This window comes from Pseudorca crassidens, chromosome 13, assembly GCF_039906515.1.
Source record: "Pseudorca crassidens isolate mPseCra1 chromosome 13, mPseCra1.hap1, whole genome shotgun sequence".
Classification (NCBI taxonomy): Eukaryota; Metazoa; Chordata; class Mammalia; order Artiodactyla; family Delphinidae; genus Pseudorca; species Pseudorca crassidens.
Genome location: NC_090308.1, coordinates 19,944,241 through 19,959,232, shown reverse-complemented (window position 1 = coordinate 19,959,232; position 14,992 = coordinate 19,944,241). Strand labels below are relative to the sequence as shown.

Sequence of the window (14,992 nt, the reverse complement as noted above, 5' to 3'; positions counted from 1 at the left end):
CCGATGCAGGGGACATGGGTTCGTGCCCCGGTCCGGGAAGATCCCACATGCCGCAGAGTGGCTGGACCCATGAGCCATGGCCGCTGAGCCTGCGTGTCCGGAGCCTGTGCTCCGCAACGGGAGAGGCCACAGCAGTGAGAGGCCCGCGTACCACAAAAAAAAAAGTTCAATTTCCTGACTGGATGGTATTCACCATATAATTTATTTTATTAAACCAGGTGCCTGTTGTATATAGTTTTATATATCTGTTTTATTTTGCAATAAAAAGGATTAAAAAATAAAACAGTCCAATCACAACCATTTGAAGAGTGGTTATCTCTGGGTGACAGAAGAGCTGGCAATTTTAATTTTTCTCCTCTTTCTCTTCCATGTGTATTTTTTTTTCTAATTGTACTTGCACTGAACATTTCTTATATATGCAATTTGAAAGTTATAAAATGACATTTCAATATAAATTTTGTAAAACTCAGCCACAGGGTATCTTAGTAGTACTTTATTTAAAATAAAGGCAAAATTCAGACTATAATAATAGTTTAGTCAATGGCTATGGCTTCTTTTTCTTACAAAACTTAAGACTGTTCCATTTTTCATGGAGAGGTATATAGCTCTGGTATGGTGAAAAGACCCAGGTTTGCAAGAGCAGCTCTTGCCTTACTGACCTTGTCAATCTGAATCCCTGAAAGCCTTAGTGTCAGTTTCCTTTTGGGTCAAAATAGTGATGGTACTCTCACTGCCCTTGATAGTAAAAAAAAAAAGATTGAAGGAAAGCTATTTATAAGGTGAGACTTCTGTGCTAATATATTACCCTCGTTACATCTAATGAGATCTACAAAGTCTTTTGTTCTTTTTATTTCTTTTCTTACAGCAATAAGTGAAAACCTAGTCTTTTGAGAAATGCATGGATAACTTAACATGCTGGATAATTTTTGTAGTAATGAATGATCCTTTCGATTTCATCTTCATATCATAATATCAATAGTTGTTTGCTTTAAAAAGAACAAGAATAACTCTGTCTCCATACTAGCATGGAGACAGAGTTGAGTTTGATGATATTCATTATGCTAGGTGGGTGGTCCTCTGTTTAGCTTTTTACCAAACTGTTGCTCTAGCACCTTCAAACAGAGAAATATTAGGTACTGTTATTAGATAGGAAATTAGATCAAATATGTACAAATATATTTAAGCCTTTTATTTTGGCCACGCCACGCGGCATGCAGGATCTTAGTTCCCTGACCAGGGATTGAACCTGCACCTCCAACATTGGAGGTGCAGTGTCCTCACCGCTGGACTGCCAGGGAATACCCTATTTTAACCTTTTTTGGTGAGAAAATAGGCATAATTCACTTTCTTGGCTCTATCCCAGCTAAAGAATCACATTCCTGTGGGATGAATTACTTTTCACTTTTCCTTTTAATATTGCATAAAGTTTATGGCATTAGTGAATTTAGTGCCCTTAGATTACAACTGCTGGTGGTAGTTTTTTTTTCCTCATTAGCACTGTATATGAGAATGCACTCATTTTTTCTAAATATCAAATTTGAGCATTATCTGAAACCCCTGCTATAACTTTTTGGGAGGCAGGTAGGTGTTTTTTGTTTGTTTTTTGTTGGTCGGTTGGTTTTGCTTTGTTCTTCCATGTCCTGAATGTATTTAGCTAAAGAATGTGTGATGCAGAATTGGACTTGTACTTTTAATGATGTGTCATTTTTTTTCCCAAGCAAGAGTTCACATTGAAACCAAAATAGAGATAAGCTAGAAGAACATTATACTAAGTAAAAGAAGCCAGTCACAAAAGACCACATGTTATTTGATTCCATTTATAAGAAATGTCCAGAATGGACAAATCCACAGAAACAGAAAGTAGATTAGTGGTTGCCAGAGGCTGAGGGGAGGAGATGGGGGTGGGGAGAGGGGTGGGAATGATTGCTAATCGGTACAGGCTTTCTTTCTTTTTGAGGTGATGATGATGTTCTAGAATTAGATTCTGGTGATGGTTGCACAACGCCATGAATATACTAAAGGCCACTGTATTGTACGCTGTCCTGGCTGAGGCAGACTGGGGAAGTGGCCCGGTGCCTTGCCCACCTGGCCTTTTCTCCCACCCACCCCACTCAGGGCTGCCTGAGTTAAAGACCTGGATATGGCTTGAAAATCACTGGCCAGAGCAATAAAAACCTTCTTATTGCCAGATGGAAATGGACCAAGTAAAAGCTGGCGGCCGTTACTTCTTTATCTCCTTGTATATTAACAGTGTGTTAAGGACAGACATAGAAATAAATTGGGTCATAAATGCTTATTATTGCATGGGGCCTTCTTTTTGTATTTCTATCATGGAAAGCTTCTTCCTTTTTTTGTCTCTTTACCAAAACATTCAGGATAAACATATGTATAAACTTAATGATCTGTGGTTGTGATACCCATTGCTAAAAGCCCAAATGTCCTTTATAGTAGTGATATATCCTTTTGGCTTTATTCTCTGTAGCAGGCATTGTGTCTCTAAATATTGCCTTCTTTACTCCCAACTGTGTTCTGCTTCTTTCTCCTGTTCTGCCTGGTTAGATTTTAATACCCCCAAACCATCCTCTTATAGCAACCCTTTTTCCTCTACAGAGTGCCTTGGATTTTTTTTTTCCCCCGTTAATAGCTCATTTTCTACACTTTATATTTGGGAGGGTCTGTATCTATATAACTGCAGGCATTATATAGTTTTTTCTTTGTTATTCAGGAAAAGATTTGACATTGTGGGTCTGATAGCAAGGCCTACTGATAATGTGGGCTTTGCTTGCTATACATATCCTTTTAAATAAAGCAAAGATTGATGTATAAATAGCTTGGGCTGATTTATGTTTTCTCTCTGCTCTGCAAGCTTAGAGAATCAAAAGTTTCCTTAACTGTTTACTAGAAGAAGACATATTTAGGTGGAATGGGAGCAAATAGAAAGTAACAAAACCACATAAGCGTTGACTCAATTCAGTTGTTTTAAAAAATAATTACATTTTGTTAAACTTCTGTTTGCGAAACAAGTATGCATGAGTCTTGGGCATGCTTGTCATGAGGGAAAAGACAGACTGGGTAGGGTGCAAGGCCTGGAGGGAAGCAGGTGGCAGGTAAGTCAATATATTTAGTACTCAGTTTGTTATCATAGAAAAGTCCTCTGGTTTCGCTTTGTAAAGAGGTTGGCGTGAGGTCTGTCTAGCTGTAGAAGGGATAGCCGGCTAGGAGTCAGATGACCAAGGTTTCAGTTCAGTTCTGCACACATCCATATTTTAAATACACTTTCAGAAGGACCAAAGTTGATGTCTGTTTAACATATTCCAAAAAAAACTAGAATTGATGATACAGAGTAGAAAACTGGGGCTCAGAGAACAGTTCATTGAGTGGATGAGGGCTTGGGAGTTGGGGTAGATTTCAGCCCACCTCACCCTAAATGATTAGTAACTAGTCATCTTGAAATGCTTCTTTAAAAAGTCACATTTTATATGGCCATTAGTAATTTAGTCCATGTCGAATAATTATATATTTGTATGGTTGGAAAAGAACAAGAATCTGACTATTTCTTGCAATACAGAGAACCAGTGTGGCCCTGCACTTTCTCTCTTGTGTATTTCTCTTTTCTAGATTACAATGTATATTGACTTGTACAGGCTGTATATATAGCTCAGCCTGATTTATTCACCTTAGTTAAAACCATATAATATCCAGAATACTTCATCATCACCAAATGTTTAGTAACATATTGCAGCTTTTTTAGTGAAAGTAATCAACCAGTAAGATTGCCAAAACTAATTTTACTTTTAGGCCCGATTTTTAACATATTGGGGAAATTATCTACTTATGGTTTATGCTCAACAGAAAATTTAAAATTGTAAACTAATTGCTGGATATATTTAATGATGAGTCCTGAGTGCCATGTGTTATGCCCTTGTGCGCTATTCCAAACATACATAAAGCTACTGAAACTGTGGTCATGTAATTGCATCAGTTTACATCTACTCTAATTTGATTGTAGATAGTTGTCTCCTTCCTTCCATTTAATGAGAAAAGTGTAATTTTTTCAACCTCATAGACAACATCTGGGGAAGATGTACGGGACTTCACAAAGGTGCTGAAGAATAAGTTCAGATCAAAGAAATACTTTGCCAAACATCCTCGGCTTGGCTACCTGCCTGTCCAGACAGTTCTTGAAGGTGACAACTTAGAGACGTAAGTTTAATTTTACTAGTAAAACTTGTATTTGTATATGCTCTTATATCTGCTACTTTTATGTTAGTGACAAAAGAGAAATCTGATACCCAAAAAGAATTTGTGTTTTGGTAAAATGTTTCATTTTAAAAGAGGTAAAATAAACTTGGAATCAGTCTTCACAACATGAATTTTGACTGTTTGCTTTTGATGATACAGCAAAACTTCCAGGTTTAATTTTGCCTGTGTTCCTAAACATGAAATAGACAAAATTTCTTAAAAGTGTATAATTTGAGTTTACAAACATAAATGAAACAAAGCTTCAAGTAACAAAATTACGTTGGGATTATAAAGCAGAGAATAGCAATTTATAGCCTGAAATGAAAAGAAAAAGAAATTTTAAAGTGAGCCAGAAGAAATGCAAGAGCAAATTTTAAATTACTAAACAATTATACATCAAGATCAAAATAAATATGATTTTAAATCTTTGAATCACTTTTTAAAAATATCAGCATAAATATGCCTGCCAAGGCAATTTTCTTGTGCTTGAATCTTGGGGGGAATTAACTTTTATTGCTAATCATAGCAGAGTGCCTAGTCGTAAAGAATAGTGAAGTTCTAGTTACAGAAATATGCCCTCTCAAATAACTACAGAAGAGAAGCTCCGAAGTGTGAAGTATGGAGTTTCCTACATTATATAGTAGAGAAAATTGTAATAAGAAGTATAAAAATGTGTTGACATTTAACCTTCAAAACTCATAATTCATTTTATTGTGTATATGAGAGATAATCAGAGAATAGTAATCGTCCAGTGTATTATGACAGTCCATGTCTCAAAGATGTCAAAATAGAGGGATAGACTATTTAGTCCAATTTTTTTTCCATATAAAACCCTATAGACCAGGGGCTTTGCTACATTTATGTGCAGTTTTTTTTTTTTTAGTTTGTTGAACTGCTAAGAAGTAGAAGAAAGACCACAACCAAAGCATAGTAGGTATTTTTATCCCTCTATAGGTAACATTATGGGTGTGCAGCAGAAAGAAATACAAAGCAGCTGTGTATGTAGATAAAAATACCACATACTCATTTAAAGCATACCAAGAAATTCAAACTTTTTGATAACCTTGCTTGATTTCAGATTCTGTACAATTAGGATATATGCCACCTAGTCATTTTTTCCACAGTACATTTTAGAAGAAATTTTATTGAAACAATTTCAATTTAAAGGACACTACTCAAATACTTAAAATCCAGGGCTTCCCTGGTGGCGCAGTGGTTGAGACTCCGCCTGCCGATGCAGGGGACGCGGGTTCGTGCCTTGGTCTGGGAAGATCCCACGTGCCGCGGAGCGGCTGGGCCCGTGAGCCATGGCCGCTGAGCCTGCGCGTCCGGAGCCTGTGCTCCGCAACGGGAGAGGCCACAGCAGTGAGAGGCCCGCGTACAGCAAAAAAAAAAAAAAAAAAAAAATACTTAAAATCCATAAGGAAAGGTATATTTTTGGTCCTCTGTTTTGTGGGTAGATTTTTTTCTTTTTTTTTCAGAAGTGTATGATAATACATTCTTATTTTTTTAGTATCCAATATATAGCTTAACTATGCTGAACACCTTCTAATAAAGACAGAATTTTACTTATCTTGGTATCAGATCTAAATAACCTTTGGAGTAGTTGCCTGAAGCATAGAATTATCACACAGTGCTTTTATTTATAGGATACTTTGATAGGTTTGAAATAGTGATGTGCCTTTCACTCTTTGGATAAACCATTTGGGACCATTTATGTCCCAGATATCTGCATCCTTCATATGAATCATACAGATAGATAGATCTTTTAAACTCCTTTTAAGCAATTTTGATAATTTGCCTTTCACTGTCAAAGTAATCACTGACATCAATCATTCTATTCTGGGTGACTCAGTGAAAGTAAAAAAGAACAGAAAAGTGTGCCAAATAATTTTGTGCTATGATTTTTGGCTGTAACTCTGAAGATGCTTCATTTTAGCTAACATAAATTTACCAGCATTGTCAGTGAGAGGAAAACAAGAGAAAGAAAAGGAGGAGTGTAAGATTAAGTCAGATGTCACAAGATCGTTTTTGAAAAAGATTTATGAGCTACTGGATACATTGGGCAGGTTTTCTTCTTTTTTCACTCCTAGGATGCCTTCTTGGAGTCAGTATAGTTCATTTTTCTACTGAGCCCTTTCCAGTACAGGGCCACTTAATCTTCTGGTGTAACAATTTACATGAGTGGGTAGTAAAAAATTTGATTTCATTTATTCTCCTATTTGTGGGAAGAGAACATTGGAGAAAAACCAGCAAAGTGGTAAATGTGTTGAAGTTATATATGAAGCTGATTAGAATTTTCTTTTGCTGCTTTCTCTTTCATCTCTGCAAAATGTAAGGTCTTATCCCCTATCCAGTAATTATACATGCGTGCGTGGAGGGGATTTATGGGAAAATTAGTAAAAGAAGGTAAACAAATCCATGATTAGGCTTATTCGATTAATTTTATAACTATGCAAGATTTTTTTTTCAAAAAATAAATCAAAATAAATGAGTAGGGCTTGATGAAAGAGTTACCGTTGAAAATAAACCTGAGAAACAGGCTCAAAGAGTGACAAAGAAATTTGAGAATTGAGTGAGATTTACTGGCCAAAAAGGTTTCCCTGAAGATTAAAAGGAGTAAAATAGACACCTCTCCCTGGTATTGGTTAAGGTGGAGTAGATGAGTTTCATGTTTTTTTAAGTTCTTACTGTAGCAAGAACCAATTCATAGTAAGTAGAATTATGGTTGTGGGGGCATTGCACTGGCAGGAAGTGACAGCTAACCTGGAGAACTGAAAGAGTAATAGGGCCAAACGCTCAGTGTTTGGTGCCTGGGGAGGAGAGGGAGAGTTTCAAGCCAAGGCAAACATTTTCAAAAGCCTGAAGACAAGATTGTTTCAGAAACTGGGATGGGAAGTAATGAAAATGGAGAGAAAAGCAAGAACCAGATAATGAAGGACCTTGTAGGCCATGCCACGGTGTTTGTAGGTTACTTGAGAGCCGTGGGGAGCCATTGAAGATTTGTATGTTAGAGCACACTGGGACTGCACTTACTCTGCCTGGGGAGAAATGGACTTCAGAAGGCAAAAATGTTGGAAGCATGAGGAACAGTCTGCTGAGAATTTAAGGCACCAAAGGAGTCACGAAGTTCTTCAAAGAAAGTCTGATTTATATTTCATATAACATTAGTAGAGTCAGATTCCTTCCATATTAGTGTGTGATTAACCAAACTCTGTTCAAACACTACTCTCGAAAGCAGGGATAGGCCGCATTATGAAGTCTTGGCTAACACATAGATTGGTCTTATTTTTAACCCCCTTTAATCATAGATTCTAACAATGCAGGGAGAATATTGCCCAGTTTTCCTCTTCTAGAATTAAATGAAAAAGCTTATCACTTAACATTTTTTTCTGCAAATCAAGGTACTTTGAAGTCAATAAAGCCTAAACTTTTGGGTTTTTGTAATCTTTATTTATTTTCTTAGAAATTTTCACAATATATAAAAAACTTTCTCTTGAGAAACTTCAATTCAGCTTTCTGCCTCTGCCATTCTTATCTTAGTTCAGTGAATCACTATTGTGCTAACTGAATTAACCTTACAGGAACCAGTCAAGCAGTTTCACAAAGCTTTTCTGAGTTCAATTAAGATAAAAAGTACATATGTTTCTTACATTTAAAGCTCACAGCGAATGTTGTAGTACACTTGAATTTTAGAAATGGTCTCTCAAGCAGTGCCTATTTTTTAGAAAGTGTATAGCAAATCATTTACCTGACACCATACATATTTCAGAGTTAATGAAAAGTGATGTAAAAAGACTATTGAATAATACTGTTTTGTTTCATTGTTGTTGTATCTATTTTATACATGGGTAATTAAGTCTATTTACAGTATAGATGTTCTGACAAACACTGAATAAATGCCTGTTTTTGAAAGTAGGTCCAAAGAGTCTCAGTTTTCCATCCCAATAAGATGACCTTCCATCTTCTTTTAACCTTTGCTATGCAGACATCAACTTTTGCTTCCCAGTAGGAGATAATGAGATCATTAACTTTTTCTTGAGTATGTATCTGTAATAGAAATAGGAGAATCAAGTAGATCTAGAATAATTTAAACTTTCCTTCCTCTTTGTTTCAATCAGCATTAGCTTTTGCAGGAGATTTTACTTAATTAGAAAACTAATTTTCTTTAGAATTTTAAATTTCCACATTCATCAGTATTCCCTCCTCTTCCTTCCCCTCCAGTAAAAAAGGTTAGGGTTTGAACTAGCTTTTAATTAGGATCATTTGTTTTCAAAGGATACATGGAGACTTCGGGATTTCTAGGCAGTGCTGGGAGGTTGGAGTGTACCCCCGGGGCTAAGAGGGATACTGAATGATCAAGTTCCAAGTCTCAAGCCCTGATTCAAGCAATGTTCCTTTTGTCAGTTTCTTAGATAGAACTTCTGGATAAAATTTTGTTTGAAGACAGTGAGTGTATCATGATCTAGAAAAGTTGCTTTCAGTTGTATGGATAATTGAGACTTTTGGCCGGGTGTAGAGGAAAGCGTCGCATCTTTTTTCAGTGAATCTGTGAGGTTGAGATACTTTGTGTACACCTGGATTTGGATTTTTACGTTTAAAATTGAGCAAAGATTCAGAACATTCTCATCTTATCGCAACTCTGCCATCAATATACAATGTAGTCTTTGGTATTTAACTTTACCATTCTGATCAAGTTTCTTCTCCAGGAAAAACAAAAATATGATTGCATCTCCCTTCGGTATGTTATGGAACGTTATTGTTGACATAACTTTGAGGTATTTTAGAGCGTTCTGTTTCTTTTTTCAGTCAGATTACTTAAAGATGTGTTTGCTGTCTATAACAAATATCCTGTAATATCTGTGAAAAGGCCCCTGCAGGCACTTGAATACACAGTATCTTTTCTAGAATAAACAGTCATTTCTGTTAGTTTTGATTTTGTCACAGTGGACCTCCGGGCAACCAAACATGGGAGTGGAAGACAATTGAGAATGTCCCCCACCCCTACGCCCACTGCTTTTGTCTTAAATTGCTCTAAAGTGTTTGTTCTATGACTTTTGTCTCCCTCTGCCCTCTTTGCAGTCCTATCACACTCATCAGTATGTGGCCAGAGCACTATGAGTGAGTATTCACAGCTCCATATGCACAAGACTGATGTTCTGATCAGCTTTCTCAGCATGGGGTGATTACTAAGCTCTTGTTCTAAAATAATACTTCTGCCCCCTGGGTAACAATCCTAGTGGTTTGTTTGCATGTCAAATTCATCACTTAACTAAGCTAACATTCCTAAAGTAACATCTGTCAACATTTGTGTGTAAAACTGTTTATTTGCTTTCTCTCTTATAGCCCTTCACAGTCTCCTCAGCTGTTTCATGATGATACCCATTCAAGAATAGAACAGTATGCTACACGGTAAGAAACTCTGATAGGAGCCCTCCACTGCACTGCCACCCAGAATGTATCTCTTTCTGTATTAATCTTATATCATTAACGTGCCTTGATTTAAGGGAGGTAGTTTGGCAGAAGTCGTGATTCCATTATATTTGAAAGCTGGGCTTTCATCTCTCCATGTTGTAATTTGCACTTTACCAAACACCTGCTATACATTCTGTGGACTAAATCTCCATGGGATGTGATTACTGAGCTCATGAGAATCCAAACACCGTACAAGCAGGGTTTAGATAATGTAACCCAGTTTTCAGTGAATAAAAGTAGGGATTGAAAGTGTTCTCAGGAGAGGGTGCACATATGAATTAAAATATGTAATTAAATGTATGCTAAAGCTTTATTATAGGGGTTTATTTTAGAGTCCCCAAACAATATAGAGTATAGGCTGGTCTTGATGGTATGTACAAACTTTCAGGAAAGAAATATACACTAAGCATCGGCAGTGCTAGTTACTCCCTATGCCTTAAAAGGTTAGTTCAAGCACCATAAAATAGTAACATTTGAACTGAGTCTAGGCCAAGTAGAAATTTAGGTAGAAAGTCAGGCTTGGACCATTGGAAAGACATACTCAAAAGCATTGAGCTAAGAAAGAACATGGTTTATTTAAAGGATTGCAGGTAGAGAAAGGGGAAAGGATGAGAAGGAATGAAGGAACAGAAGCTGAAGTCCAATAATGGGGGGCCCACCTGCTAAGGAGTAGGATTCTGTCCTTTGGTAAAGGGGAGTCATGGAGAGTCTTTAAACACGAGAGGAACATAATCAGATTTGTGTGAGAATGAAGACTGACCTAAGGGTCTCGGAGGTCAATTCTGAGACTAGGTCTATTAGGAGACTAAGTAACATGGTATAAAATAAAGGTCTCCAGGCCTTAAGGCAGTGGTGATAGAAATATAGCTCAACATTAGATGTTTTAATTTCAAAGTCTTGCTGGGGGATTTGGGCCGTTCTGTATTTTGTGAGAATTAGGACAGTTTAAGGAACACTGAGGATGTACCAGTCGACTATGCCCTATATGGCCACATTCTCTAACCTCCTTATTTTCATTTTTCAGACTGGCCCAGATGGAAAGGACTAATGGGTCTTTCCTCACTGATAGCAGCTCTACCACAGGAAGTGTGTAAGTAAATCATGAAATTAGTGCTGCCTGGGAAAGCTAGTTCTTGTATTATGGCTGTCGGATATAATCTTCATTGATTACAGCCCTGAATTTTGATCCCAATCAAAATTGATAAGTGTGGTTATAAAAATGTCGACATAGATTTTATGCTTTCAAGCCATGATAGTATAAATTGGATATGTTTATTTAGTTAGTTTCGTATAAGTTGCTGAAAAAAATCCTACATTTGGCCACTCATCTGTCTCAGGAAAATCAGATTGTTTTATTTATAAATACAGGTATAGATATTCATTCCATTTGTCTGATATTTCTTGTTAATTTAACAAATGTAATTCTACAGAATATGTGCTATTCTGCAAAATTCTCTTCCTTCTGTGTGCTCACATTTTCTCCATAGTCTCTGCCATTTAATAATTATAACCCACACAGGCTTGGACATCTCTTCCCCACTCTTCATTGAAAAGTGTTAACTCCTCTGCCAATATCTGATTTTATTAGCAACTAGGAAAAGCCTCCTTAACTTAAGAATACTTTTCAAAAACCTTTCTAGACAGATATTTTCCCTCTGATTATCCCACTGTTGTGTGCCATCTTGCTTTTAGAACTTTTCCCGCCCTCCACCACCTTGGAATTAACATTTTAAATTCTGAGTGATATCTAAAAGATTTCAAGAGTGTCAAGTCTACTTGACTCGCACAGATTCATTGTGGTCTGGATCTGGTGGGAAGCTGTAAGGTAACCAGGAAAGTTGTAGAACATGGTTCTTAGGTGTTTTATACTAAAAAGATCATGGAGAGAGCCAAGGTGAAATACCTTAGGGCACTCTTAACATGGAATGTCTTCTTGTCAGTATTTTTAAAAAATTGTTTTACTGTCATTAAGCTTATAAATAAAAGCTCTCAGGAGATTGTTCAATTTTAAATTTCAAAGATTAACAAGTTAATACTATATAATAATGCAGTAGTGATTTACCTTATTATTAATGTACTGTGAGTTTGGAACAATTCCCAAAGCAAGATAATAGCATATTCATAATGCTTGTTTCATGTTTAACCTCCTAGTGTGTATTTCTTATAAAGTGGTTAGTATCTTGAATATCCTAAATCCACATGACTTCCACCACGTTTGACAGATAGCTAAAGAATTAAACAGAATTTAAAAATAATCATTAAAACCAAAATAATTAAAACCAAACTTAAATTCTTTAAAATGTGTTTTTTGCATCTTGTGAACAGAGTAAAGGCAATGCTCAAATTTAGTTTCTCCTATTTTCAAATTAGAATAAGCACTATTTATTTTTAAATTTAGCACCAGTGCCTGAGAAAAGACAGTAATCAGATGACTAAGAGCTGAATACATTTTAATATACTATCAGCAGATATCTTAACTCATTCTTCCATCCAGCAAATATTTATTGTAACCCTACCTTGCAGTAGCGTGCTGGAGGCAATTGTGAGAGCTGGTTGTTAAATTTTCAAGAAGTTTGTAAGCTTCTTGTTAAACAGAGCCGTTATTCAAGTTCATTTGTATACACCTGCAGTTCAATAGATTCGGTTAAAATAAAAACAAAAGTAATACTCAAAACTCATCACATCCTAATTATTTTACTTCACTTTACTATTATCTATGCTCTTGGGGTGTCAGGTTGTGTGCTGCAACTGTGTATCTTTTCGCAGCTCTACATTCTGTGAAGTCATTAGCTTAAATTGGCCGTGAGGAAGGTATTTAAACCATAGAATTAAAAATGCTACAAATCAGGGCCTTTTTATATATTTATCTTGTAGAGAACCTGCTGGTAAACGCTTAGCAGCACACCACTGCCATGTGTCCAATACTGTATAGATAAAGGTCGATCTGTCTTCAGGAATCTTACAGACTAGAGGGGAGATGGATAAGTGTTCCCACAGGGGAGGAACATGGTGAGGGCATTTGAAGTAGACAAAATAATGGGCCCCCAAAGAAGTCGACATCCTAATCCCTGAAACCTATGAATGTGTCACTTTACATGGCAAAAGGGACTTTGCACAAGTGATTAAATTAAGGATCTTGAGATGGGGAGATTATCCTGGATTATCTAGGTGGGTCCAGTGTAGTTGCAGGGGTCTTTGAAAGATGGAGGAGAGTCAGTTAGGGAAGGGGAGGTAACCGTAGGAGCAGAGGTAAGATACAGAGATTTTACAGGTGCTACACTGCTGGCTTTAAAAATGGAGGAATGTGGTGGCCTCGAGGTGCTGGAAAAGGCAAGGAACCAAATTCTCCCTTCTATGGGAGATTAATAGTGTAAGAATGTATAAATCACTAAAGAGAAATTGTTTTCCAGTTACTGGTACATTAATATTTTCTTAATGAATATGTTAATAAATCTTACTTTGATAAAGCCAATCTGGAATTTCTTTGCTCCTTCACAGTTTGAACTACTGAGTATTCTGGGGTTCTTTTCCTGTGAACATGCAGGGGTTCCATCAAGTGAGAACGCTAACAAGGACTTAACCCTCGAAACTCTACTCTGGACCTAAAATCCAGTGGTTTGACATAGAATGGTCATTCTTTCTCCCTTAAATGTATAATATTTACCTTTAAAATATTTTCATTTTAATCAGTACTTTTTTTTTTTTTTTTGGCGGTACACGGGCCTCTCACTGTTGTGGCCTCTCCCGTTGCGGAGCACAGGCTCCGGATGTGCAGGCTCAGCGGCCATGGCCCACGGGCCCAGCCGCTCTGCAGCACGTGGGATCCTCCCGGACCGGGGCACGAACCCGTGTCCCCTGCATCGGCAGACGGACTCTCAACCGCTGCGCCACCAGGGAAGCCCCAATCAGTACTATTGACTTGACAAGATGAATAAGTATTACAATAATAAATTTGTAATTCAACATCTGCTGGGCCCAATCTCCCAAATTTGGTTTTGGGTGATCTCAGTCATAGGCAATAAAAGAAAGCCCTATGCCTTTGAGATGTGAATTTTGAGACTTGAACTTGTAATTCTCTCTAAGTTACCCAAGGCCCTTTAGTCATTTGTATCTGCAGTTTGAGCCTTTCTCTGTCCTTCAAACTGGTCAGTGAAACCAGCTCCCTGGCTCCTAACAATGTTCATCTTCTATGAAGCTGGTTAATTAGTCGTTGTACCTCCATGCATCATGGGTTGCTACCTCCCCAGCCTAGACCTGAATCAATCTCGTGGTTTATGTGGGCCCACATAAACCCAATTCCCAATATTCCCTTTTCTCCTGAAAGTCTGACTGTGGACAATTTAAAGGCATTAATTTTAAGGATCCTAATTTTCTTTCAAGGAGGAATTGAGCAACCATGTCTCAAAAAGAGACAGGACTCAGGATAGTCCTGGGGAATCTGAGTAGCTGGAACTTAAGGACATCTCCTTAGGCCGTTGCCATCAGGATGTCTCACTCCATCTGCCATCTGCCGTTGAGCGACACTGTTGTATGTGGAAGGATCAAATTGGGGGGCTGGCCTGATTGGCACTGGCATTGCTGTTTGCAACTCTGAAGCCTGGAACAGAAAAAATCTTTAAAGGAAGGAAATTGCGGACAAAGCGCTTTGCTGTACATTTACTTGACCCGGTTGGTCATATGAATGGCTAGGTTAGGACTCTAGACCTTGTCCATTGACTTTGGACATTGAATATTATGAGAGTTGGAAGCTAAACATTTTTCTTTCTTTACAAATGATTTCCTGTTTTGTTTTGATTTCTGGCTGATTTCTTGAGATGCTTTATCCTGAATAGATAACATTTTCACTGGGATATATATGATCATTTTTCTTTTATTATTATTTCTTTTTTGCATACTCAGTCTTTTTAGTTTCTATACTCTTTTTCGCCTGAGAAATATTTACAAATGTTCTCCTCTACTCTTACTTTTTTATTGCTTTATTATTTCATTTTATTATTTAGTTTATATGCACTGTATTTTTATGCTTTGTCCATTTGTCCTGTCCATTTATTAGATCTGTACTTTTTAATCCTCTCTTATGGCCTCTCTCTTCACTTAAATTGAGTGGAGTGCCTCCAAGCATCACTGACTTAGAGTCTTGTTATCCTTAGCAGCTAATTGGTATCCCTGTGGTGTTGATACATTAGCCTCACAGCCTTCTCTGCTCCTTCATAATACAGTTATGTTTAGGGTATAATAATAAATTACCCATTTACTGCCTCTCAGGAAAATACCC

At 37.2% G+C, this 14,992-nt stretch overlaps 1 protein-coding gene across 12 annotated transcripts in view; it reads left to right on the top strand.

Annotated features, from left to right (window-relative positions):
• Positions 1 to 14,992, top strand: part of UTRN (utrophin) — a 492,142-nt gene that overhangs the window by 453,321 nt on the left and 23,829 nt on the right. For all 12 annotated transcript variants that reach the window (XM_067701862.1, XM_067701864.1, XM_067701861.1 and 9 more), the window contains 4 exons: positions 4,067 to 4,203; positions 9,325 to 9,363; positions 9,589 to 9,654; positions 10,742 to 10,807. In XM_067701862.1, coding sequence (XP_067557963.1) covers positions 4,067 to 4,203; positions 9,325 to 9,363; positions 9,589 to 9,654; positions 10,742 to 10,807 — 308 coding nt within the window. The remainder of the gene's footprint in view (positions 1 to 4,066; positions 4,204 to 9,324; positions 9,364 to 9,588; positions 9,655 to 10,741; positions 10,808 to 14,992) is intronic.